Genomic DNA, 11,603 nt, shown 5'->3' with positions numbered 1-11,603 from the left:
AAATAAAACAAAATAATTTTGATTCTAATATTCTTTTCGATAACAAAATAAACATTGTAATCAATTTTCAAAACAAACATGACCATTACTATTACGATTCTATTACAACAAATCAAATATTATCTTAATTTTTGAACTTTAGTGTTGTAAAAAAATATACATTTATATATATAAACTTTTCTAAAAGATTTTTGAATATTTTACCTTATGAAAAAATGTTTTGACCAAATAAGGTTTAGGGTTTTTACTATTTTTCAAAACACACAACACATGAATGGAGTACTAATAAGTAAAAATATTTTACTGTTTATTAAGATTGTCCATGAATTAGCACTACATTCACTTAAGATTGATGATAAATTAGTTTAGATTAAGAATTTTTCGTCTTTTTTATTGATGTATTAAATTCTGATTGTTGTTAATAAAAGTTTAATTTCAATAACAGCAACAATGATAATCATAGTAATTAAACAAAAACTAACACTTCATAATTATTAAAAAGAAAGAAATAAAGAGCCTCTTGAAATTAGAGGGCAACAACTCTTGGGTTTATGGCTTTCTAAAAGCCTCTAACAAGGAAAACTAAAGGAAACGAAATACTATGTCTATGTGTTTATTAACTTACTTAAACAATAGAAATAGAAAACAAAGTACCAACAAGTACTAACATACTTGTTTTAACATCCCATAATAGCACAATTGTACACAAAAGATCCTACACCATACCTTATACAATCCATGCTCCAATCCTCATCCCTATCTGGTTCCCAAGAGTACATTAAAATCATTTTGTTGTCGTGATTTGCGTGGTTCGCTCCTCCAATCACTACCAGCTTGTTCCCGCAACCTCTGAATGCCACGCCCCAACCTTCGACAGCATTTGCCCTCAGGGGCAAAATCTTCACCATTTTCCATGTGTTGTCACTTTTTTTGTACTTCATCATAGTGTTTGTAACTAGATCCGCATAATACAACTCGTTTTTTACTACCGCAACCAAAGGTGGAGAACGCATAGTAGACTCCTCCTTTCCTACCATTGGACGAGGGTGCATGTTCTCAATTACACTCCATTTCTCCTTTTTCATGTCATACACTTCGCCACAATTCAAGTTCTTTCCCTCCGCTGACATGCCTCCAATCACATGAAACTTCCCATCCATGTAGAATCCTGAGCTTAATTTTCGTGCTCTGTTCAAATTCGGTAAAACCTGCCAAGTACCGTGTTCAGAATTGTAAAGCTCAGCATAATCCACAATCTTACCTACTGGGTCACACCCTCCAGCTAGAACACCAATCTCTTTATAACTACTCGAACCAAACAAACAACGAGGGTAATTCAAAGGCGGGTTTTTAGACCATGCATGACTTAGTGAGCTATACTTCCACACAACAAGTCCAGGAATCTCACGCCCAAATACAAGTAATTCTGTCCCTACACCAAGAGACTCCTTGTCAGCGCAATTGAAACAATAGTCGCATGGCATCTTTGGCAAATTCCTCCATCTCCTTGTTTTTGGATCGAATGCCTCCCAAAGCCCAAGAGAACAAGATATGTAAATCCATTGCTCAGTGAGACCAGATTGCCTCCTCAACTTATACAAGTACTCATTTCCAATCAAGGACTTATACTTGTTATTCAAGCAAGCCAATATTGGGTAGTCTAATCTGCTGAGACATGTCAAGATTTGTAAGGCCAACTCATTAGGAAGACCCGGTAAGTAGCTATCGTCGTCTGATGATGCCTTTTCATCCTCACTTCTCACCCCATTCAATGCTACATTCTCTGGGGCACAAATCCTCTTGTTTGACATGTTTTTCTCTTCCTGCCATTACAAAATGTGAAATGTTTGTTGTTATTACATCTTCTTTAACATAAAAAGATTCAATCTTGATTATTAGATGACACTATCATTCAACACAGAAAGAGTTTGCTTGCTACTTTCACTTCAAATAGGTTCTTTTAAGAACATTATTAATGAAAATCCAAACAGAAGCAAATGCATATATTAGCAAAACTATACATGTTAAATCAGGAAAAAAAATATATAGAGAAATAAAAAACCAAAAAAAAATATAATACAAATTACTACTACTTTGAGTAGAGGAAATTGTATACAAAAAAAAGTGAAAAAATGACATAATAAACAACTAATATCCATAAAAGATTGTTATCAAACTAAACTGCTACAACATAAGAAAGTTAGTTGTCACTTACATTTGTAAAAACAATTATTAAAATTAATATTCTTTTAACATTACAAAATACTTTTGGGAGGTTTCATCTTAGAAGGGCATCTCGAACGGTTAGGCCTATGATTTTCTCTCATAAGGTCTGAGGTTCGAGTCCCTCATGAGTAAAGATACATGATAATTATCAATATTCTTTAGCATTACACAATACCTTTAGGAGGTTTCATCTTAGAGAGACATCTCGAACGATTAGGCCTGTAATATTCTCTCACAAGGTCTGAGGTTCGAGTCCCTCTTGAGTGAAGACACATAACAATTATTAATATTATTTAGCATTACACAATACCTTTAGAAGGTTTCATCTTAGAGGGACATCTTGAACGGTTAGGCCTGTGATTTACTTTCACAAGGTCTAAGGTTCGAGTCCCTCCTGAGTAAAGATACTATTCAATTATAAATGATCTTTATTCATCATATATTGAAGAGTTAAGCGAGGAACCAAATTTCATAAAAGTATCTTCTATAAACCCTATAGATTCCTTTCGGTCTTACTAGATCGGATCTTGATTTCATATTTTAAGATCCTTCATTCAACATAAACTACAATATTGGTTAGTTTTCTAGATGTAGATAAGCAATAACGCTTTAACAAAACAAATTATGTTTAGTAATATTATAATGGTAGTGAAATTTGTAACCGGCGCCGCCATTTCCTTCATAAATTCATTAGATTCATATTCTAAAAGAAAAATCAACCGAAAGACGACAAAATAATCGCCAGTTAATAACAGATTCCTTTCTCTTTCGTACAACATGTTTAAAAAGGTAAAAACTAATTGGATAAAATCATTAAAAAAAAAAGATTTCGCGAGTGTTGCTTTGAATAATGTCTCGCGAAAGGCTAGATCGCTAGACCGTTACAAGTTTAAATCGAACATGGTTAAACCTCATGCTTCATTTATGTTAGTAACAAGGAGTGATAACAAGTAACCCTAGACTAAAATTTTTGAGAAAAAAAATAATCAAAGTTGGAACAACAAAACACTTAGAATAAAAACAAACTCTACATGAAAAGATTGAAAGTATACAAACATAGAGAAGAAGTACTATATGTAACTCTCTCTTTCTCTAATCTTTTCTTTCTCAAAACAATTTCCTTCTCGTTGTTTTTCATAGTAAATCTTAGGTGGTGTTTTCACCATTCAAACAAAAGAAGAAGTACTATGTACAAAACATGGACAAAAAACATAACATTTTCCTTCTCTTTCTTTGTTTTTCATAGTAAACAATCTTGGTGGGTTTTTCACCACTCAAAAACTCAACAAAGAAAAAGGATCTAAAAATCAAGTTAAAAATATAAAAAAGAACAACAAGAACAACATTAACAAAGAGAGAAAAACATAGACATAGATTGTAAAACCATGATATGAAAAAGGAGAGAGAGAGAGAGAAATGACCTGAATAACACTGTGATGATGAAAGAGAGAGATCAGAAAGAAAAAAGGCGGATTAGTCTAGAGAGTAAAAGAAAAACAATGTGAAGAAGTGATAAGAATAGAGAATGTAATAATGTAACATATATATATATATACATATATTTGTTGTTGTTGTTCAAGTATGGTAAGAGGTAAGAGAATATATAGAAGAAGAAGATGCTCTTTGGTTTGAGGGGGATTTAATGTTAAGTTTGTGTACGTTATATTTTCATGTTTTTATTCTTTGTTTTCTTCAAATAATGACAACTTTCCTTTCTCTTCTTCTTCCTTCTTATAACTCTCTCTATAATATTCTTCATCATCATTTTCATTTTCCATGTTCATCTTCATTACACATATTCATATAAATATGTAACGCTTTCTTTTTTTCTTCTTTATTTGTTTTGTCATAATTCTCTAAATTCACACCTCGTGATGTTGCACGTGCTCTCTTCACACTCCTTATACTCTCTCTCTCTCTCTCTCTCTCTCTCTCTCTCTCTCTCTCTCTCTCTCTCTCTCTCTCTCCTCCTTAGAGCACTCTCAATAGTTTTTCTACTGGTCTATCATCTAAAATACATCACTAAAACTTTATTTTCTTCTCCTTACTCTCTCTCTCTTCCTTAGAACACTAACATTAGAGTAGCTAAAATAGCTAATAACTAAATAATTTAACTAAGAGGTAAAAATTGATGAAAATATTACTCTACCGAGCTATTTTAGCTAAAAAATTTAGCTCATGAATAGTGCTTAACTATATGTAGAGAAACATTATTTATTGAGCTATAAATATTATATTAATATTTTAAATATTTTTGCAGTATATATGTGTGTGATATTATTATATTTATTTATTTAATTTTTACAGTAAATAAAATATATTAAATAAATAATTTATAAATGAAATAAAGAAAATATAGATAAGTTGATGTATGATGTAATGTAAATGTATGAGTTAAAATTAAAAAAAATAAAATTTTGATGAAGAATTTGAAATGATAATATGGAAAAGTTGATGTGAGTTCTCTTACTCTTTTTCTTATTTTTTTTTTTTAATATTTATTACTTTCTAAAATATCAAATATTTTTTTTTAGATTTTTTTAAGTTACTATATATTACAAATGCATGCACCCATTTTAAGAATTCTTCCTTGGAAGAAAAATAATTATTACATTTGACTTTTTCAAAATGACAGTTTCTTTTTTATTTTGAAATGCATTTTTCTTGCTTTCATACTAATTTTATTTTAATTTTTATTAATGATGAACTTTATTTTTATTTGTAGTGTATAAGTTACATAATATTATGGAGGCTACTATTGTTATAAGATGAAGAAGTGTTAATCTGAGTTTTTCTTTTACTTTAAAGTGTACTTTATCCGAGTCATTTTTTAATGATCGTTTTTATTTAAATGGAATTTGATTTCGCGCCAATGAGTATGATTTGCTTTTTAATTTACCTAAAATTGCTACAATAAATTGTTTGATAGTTTTAGTGAAGTTTGGAGATTTATCAATTTTGTTGTTTAATAAATTCATTTTAAATTTATGTAAAAATCGCACATTTAATAAGTTATTTTGTAATTTAAGTGAAGTTCTAAGATTTACTGAATTCATTATTTAATAAATTTGTTATAAATTTAAGTGAAACTCTCCTCGTTACACCACACTTCTAATTGTGGTACAAAACATGTAACTCTAAGCTTAATTTTATGAAACACAACAATTAGGATTATCTAATATCTATTAAATTTTGATTGCTAAAAATATAACTAAAAATTATTTCAATAAATAAAATATTTGAGAATTAAAAAAATGCTTATTATAAATTCAGAATGTTGAAAAGTAGAACTAAATATTATAAAAGAAATGGAAAAATGAAAATAAATAAAAGTGTCATGGTGTATAATAGTTATAACTAGGTGATTGTTACGTGCCAAGCCACGTAGTGTTAGTTTTATTTAATATTTTAGTTTTTTATTTTAATTAATAATTAAAATAGTATAATTATTTGAACGATTTGTTTTATAAAAATAAAATATGTGTTAGTATATTTAGTAAGTAAAACATAGTTGTGTTATAATAATGTATGTTATTAATAGTAAAATGTACATTAATCTTCTAATTGAAAAAAGTTCTATTATCTCATTTCATATTTAATAATAGCTACACAACTATATATTTATAGACTTTCACATTCTTTGCAAATTACTAATAAGCACCAATAATATTTTCATATTCTAATATTTTTCAACCTTCTCCTCTTGGTGGTAAAATTAAAAATAAAACTAAAAATAAGCACAATCATATAAGGTAAATACTAATTACAGCCCATTTCATCTTTTTTATTATTATTATTTTTTTAAGCCCAAGCCCAAAAATCTCTAAGCCAACACAATCAATCTTTTTTTATATTATATTTTCTAGATATTTTATCTATATTTTTCTTTTTTAAAAAATAAATAAAAAAATTATTAATATTCTCCCAAGATAAGTTTAAAAAGAGATTATTAATATTTAAAAGATTGTTTATTTAAAAGATTGTTTAATTTTTTGGGTTTAATTATTGGGTTTATTTTTTAACGGGAGATCAAATCTAATCGTTAAATTTAACAGAATATTCTTTTATTTTTAAGTATATTCTGTTAAACCAAGAATGTTAAACCAAGAACGTTAGATAGGCACTTTTAATATATAAAGATATATATATTTTTTTGATTTAGAAAATCATATTTTAGTTTTTTTTATTCAATTGCTTTTCTATTTTGGTCACCATTTTTTTTTTTTTGAAATCACATTTTATCAATTTAAACTTTATACTTTGTTGCCTTTTTTATTTTGATCATGGTAATTTTTTTACATTAGCAATTTATAATATATTAAATAAAATAAGAAGGGTGAAAATTAATTTGCCAACTCACTCATAGGATAAGGACCAAACTATACTTAATGCTATTTGTATAAATTTGTGACCAAATATACATAAAAGCCTTTTATCATTTTGAGAAATAATTCAATGAAATGTTATACCTTATTAAGCCTTTTCTTTTATTTTCTCATTTACTTCTTTCTATCTATAATGGTAAAGCTTACATTTTCAAAATTATTCTATTTTTCAAATAAATAAATGATAATAATAGTGAATAGAAATTTAAATTTAGAATTCTCTCTTTACGAGGTTTAACATATAACAGTTATTTTTCTGTCTGTACATTAGCATTCTCTTATTCACACTTGGCGACACTGCACGAGTTTCCTTTATTGTCTTTGTCTCATTTATTTCTATTTATTATTTTTCTTATAACATTTCTTTTAAGAAATGAATTTAAAGTCTTCTTATTCCAACTTTCATATTTTTTTTTTATTTTGACCTACTCTACGTTACAATATGTACCCATTTCTCTTTATGGTAAAAACAATAACTGTTTTCAAAATTCTTACATCTTAAGGGTGTGTTTGGAAAGACACAATGCAATTAAATTTGTGTGTACTTAGAGGTAATTATACAATTTGACATATTTGTCTGACCGTGTAATTACACTGTAACTGTGTAATTAGAAGTAATTGAGAGGTTCCAATTATACTCTCCAATTCTCATAGTCCCCATAAGAATTGAATGTAATTACACTGTGTAATTACTTAAAACTTTCAATATTAAACATTAGCTATTAAAAAATATTATTTTCTTATGTAATTACTAACTATTTTGCCAAACAAGATATTAGGAATTCATATGTAATTACCATCTCATATCCAAACACACATTGCATTTTAAAATACAGTGTAATTACTAAACTGTGTAATTACTACCCTAGTAATTACCCTACTTAAGTACTTAGTAATTACACAGTTACTTCCAAACATACCCTAAAGAAAAAAGTTTTCTTGACTTTTCAAATAATATTTATATTTTTTCTTAAATGTATTTATTCAATACATAGTAATTTTTAATTTATTTATTTTCGAAAGTATTAATTGCATAATATTATGCATATTATTTGTATCGTTATTATAGTTAAAGTATAATTTTTTCACGAGTTTTTTTTTAGTTAAAGTGAATTTAGTTTGATTTATTCTTTAATGCTCTTTCTTAATTTGAATAATATTTGCATTAGTGAGTATGATATCTTTTTAAATGATCTACTTTTTAATTTAAGCAAAAATCTTACCTTTAATAAGTTATTTTATAATAAGATACACGATATGCTTTTTCAAAGTTACTATATATATTTTTCAATGTACAAGTTCTAGTCTTCCATCTTCTCTATTTATATTAAGCTATATAGTTGTTGATAATTTGATTATGTAGTTATGAGAGTTAGAGTCAAGTTGTTAGTAATTAATATTTATTGACTCAAGAGTTATATTGATATAGGTACAATTAGTTACTATCTTCAATTACAAACTCTAGTACAAATAATAAAGATATGTACTCTTTTTCTTATCAATCAATAATAAGAGTTATTTTATAAATTATTCTTTCTTCATGCTAATTCGGGTCTGGTATACTTCATTTTCATTATAAAAATAACATGGTATCAGAGCCTTACTACTAGTAAACTTAATTCTCTTCTCCATCTTCTTTGAATTATTGTTTTGTGATCATGGCACGCGGTGCATGTGTTCAAACACAAAACAATTCGAATCAAGGATATATTTTTTGTAATTCAAATAGATTTTTGGCTCTTGAGCCAAATAGTCGATCCTACTTTGATGAGGCTTGAAATTTTTACTTTCTCTCTCTCTCTCATGGCGATCATCTTGGTGTGAGTCTGGTGTCGAAGATCTTGATTAGATGTGAAAATTATAGCTCATGGAGATGTTCAATGATGGTTGCCCTCGTTACCATAAACAAAGTAAAATTTGTCAATGGGAAGTTGCCATCACCTGAAGAGGACGATAAATATTACGATCTAAGTTCTTACTGTCCAAGGTGCAATATAAGGCCATCTCATCTGGTAACTGATGGTTTGGGTGTCTTTCATGTCTGAACACTAAATGACTCAATAAGGTTTACGAATCCTTCAAAGGGTTGGTTTTACGGTGCCATTCTTTATAATAGTATTTTGCACCCAGTCCCTGGGAACCTTTAGTCTGACATTGGTTTAAAAATCATTGATGAAGCGTTGTTGAGACGGTTTAGAGCTTCGTCCCTTATTTGCAAGATTTCTCAAAGACGAGTTTTGAGTTGCGATTTTTGTTGTTGGGGCCATGACCCTTATTAGTTTCCATTGTTGTTTATTGTCGTGCATACGTTATTTTCATGCTGTTCCTTAGCTTACTCGCTAAGGTCATACTTTTCTCTTGTAGCAGGAAGCCTTAGGGTTGGTGGAGTTTTGTATTTGAATTATGGATCATCACTTTTGACTCTAAACACTATAATTATGACTTATTTTATTTTTATTTTTTTAAAAAAATAAAACAATAGTAAAATACTAAAATATGAGATTCACGTACTAAGTAGAAAATTACAATAAAAACTACATAATTTTACCAAGCATGATTACTTAAAATGACTTTCATATATTATGCTCTTAATAATTAAACAATAAGCATTGCATTATGATATCAACTATATCAATATACCACTATAATGCTCACAGAGTCACATGCTATTAATGAGAGTCACATAATTTTGTTACTCCATGTTAGGAGTGTTAGTTAGTTACAGGTGGTTAGTTACAGTTTGTTACTGTTCATTGAATCAGTTAATTCTGTTATCAGTTACTTTGGTTGTTAGTAGCTCTAACTGATTCTGTTGTACCTAACTAATTCTCCTCATGTAATTCATTGGCTATATAATGCCAATGTCTATTCATTCAATAGAGAGATTGCCTTTTGTTCAATCTGTCTTTCTTCTACCTTTCTCATCTTTACTGTCTTTCTCTCTCTTTCTTGTTTCTCTCCACTGTTCTGGTTTTCTTGTTACTGGTTCATCAATGGCAGAGAGATTTAACATGGTATCAGAGCTCTTTCCCCCTTTATCTGTGAACATGGCGAACGTTGGAGGCAACAACAATGCTACACAGAACAACAGCAGATCGAACAATCAAATGAATGGAGCACCTAATCTCAATCGATCGAGAAACAACACTGATGATCACAATCCTGTATATTTCAGCCATAACATGTCTATTAGACTAAATGATCACAATTTTCTTTTGTGGAAACAACAGGTACTGGCAGCAATTCGAGGAAATCGATTACAAAAATTCATTCAAGATCGAGCTCCTCCACCTCGATTCTTAAGTGATGCAGATCAAGCTTCGAATACCTTCAATCCAGATTTTCTTGATTAGGAGGTTCAAGATCAACTCTTAGTCTCTTGGTTGTTATCCTCAATGACAGAAAGCCTCCTCACTCGCATGGTGGGATGCAACACAGCAAGACAAATCTGGCATGCACTAGAAAAGCATTTCACTCTGCAAGTGTCTTCAAAGATCCTGGAATTCAGAACAAAATTGCAGAAAATACGAAAAAGATCCATGTCCTTGAATGAATACTTGTTAAAGATCAAACAACATGTTGATCTTCTTGCTTCAGTTGGGGAGGTTCTGAGTGCAAGAGATCACATTGCTGCTATTTTCAAGGGCTTACCTCCAGAATATGATACTTTCATCATTTCAACTAATACTCGAATCGAAGAGTATTCAGTTGCTGAAATCGAAGCTCTACTATTAGCTTCTGAGTCTCGAATCGAGAAGACAGATCAAGATTTGGAAGCTGAGTTTAGTGTGAATCTTGCTACAACCGAGTTGGATCAATTCTCTGAAGTCAACATTGCTTATCAAAATTATCCGAATCGCACCAATCGATTTTACAATCAAAATCGACCTCCTCCTCTCTCATCATTCACTTCATCATCTCGAGGAACTGGTCGTGGATTCACCACTCAAAGACCCTATAATGGAGGTAATCATCTGTCCACCTCTTCTTTCCCTAATTCTAACAGTCGTGGTGGTTTCAATTTCAATAACAGAGGTGGAAAGTATCCAATCAACTCCAATCGAATTCAGTGTCAGCTTTGCCATAAGCTTGGACACACTGTTCTTGACTGCTTCTATCGATTCGATAAAAGCTTCACTGGAGTGTTTCCTAACTCCAATTCTCCCCAAGCTCAAGCTAATGTTGCTCAGACAACACAACCTGAAGACAGCTGCTGGTATCCTGATTCTGGTGCATCAAATCATTGCACTCCAAATGTGCAAAATCTCAACACAGGTGTCGAATATGAAGGAGATGAACAACTCTTTGTTGGTGATGGCTCTGGTCTCTCTATTCAACATATAGGTCAGTCTATTGTTCACACCAACTCTTCTCATTCTCTTGTTTTGAACAACCTGCTGCATGTACCAAAACTCACAAAAAATCTGTTAAGTGTTTCTCGTTTTGCTCATGATAATAATGTGTTTTTTGAGTTTCATTCTGACAAATGCTTTGTCAAAGATCAGGCAACTCGAACCATCCTTCTCACTGGGACACACCAGAATGGCCTCTATACTTTTAATCCCTCTCAATTCCATGTGCAATCTCCCAACACAGCCACTGTTCCCAGAGTTTTAACTGCATCTGTAGCTTCTAATCCTGTTGTCTCAAGTGTTCACACAGCCTCTGTGTCACCACCTAATGTGCCAGAAAATTCTCCTTGTATTCATTGTAATAAGCCTCAAGTTTCTAACTTTGAGTTGTGGCACAATAGGCTTGGCCACCCCTCTGAAAAAATTGTCAAAGCTGTATTGCAAACATGTAATATAACAATCAGCAATAAAGATTCTTTGAATGTTTGTTCTGCCTGTTGTTTGGGTAAAATACACAAGCTTCCTTTCCCAAAATCATCTCAAACAGTCTATAGTGAGCCTTTACAATTAATAGTTGCTGATTTATGGGGGCCAGCTAAAGCAACTTCTGTTAATGGCTACAGATACTACATTCAATTTA

General features: G+C 30.3%; 1 protein-coding gene across 1 annotated transcript; it reads right to left on the bottom strand.

The window, feature by feature from the left end:
• Window positions 1–407: 407 nt before the first annotated feature.
• LOC115717457 (F-box/kelch-repeat protein At1g26930-like) lies at window positions 408–3,964 on the bottom strand. Its single transcript, XM_030646443.2, has 2 exons — window positions 3,648–3,964; window positions 408–1,823 (listed from the first exon to the last, which is right to left on the bottom strand). The coding sequence occupies exon 2, from the start codon at window positions 1,809–1,811 to the stop codon at window positions 678–680; it is 1,134 nt and encodes a 377-aa protein (XP_030502303.2). The 5' UTR covers window positions 1,812–1,823; window positions 3,648–3,964; the 3' UTR covers window positions 408–677.
• Window positions 3,965–11,603: the final 7,639 nt, after the last annotated feature.

This window comes from Cannabis sativa, chromosome 5 (assembly GCF_029168945.1).
Source record: "Cannabis sativa cultivar Pink pepper isolate KNU-18-1 chromosome 5, ASM2916894v1, whole genome shotgun sequence".
NCBI classification, from domain to species: Eukaryota; Viridiplantae; Streptophyta; class Magnoliopsida; order Rosales; family Cannabaceae; genus Cannabis; species Cannabis sativa.
This window is presented reverse-complemented; position numbering and strand designations above follow the sequence as displayed.

Coding starts and splice junctions, on each gene's coding strand:
- LOC115717457 (XM_030646443.2), bottom strand. CDS start 1,811: ATGTCAAACAAGAGGATTTGTGCCCCAGAGAATGTAGCATTGAATGGG.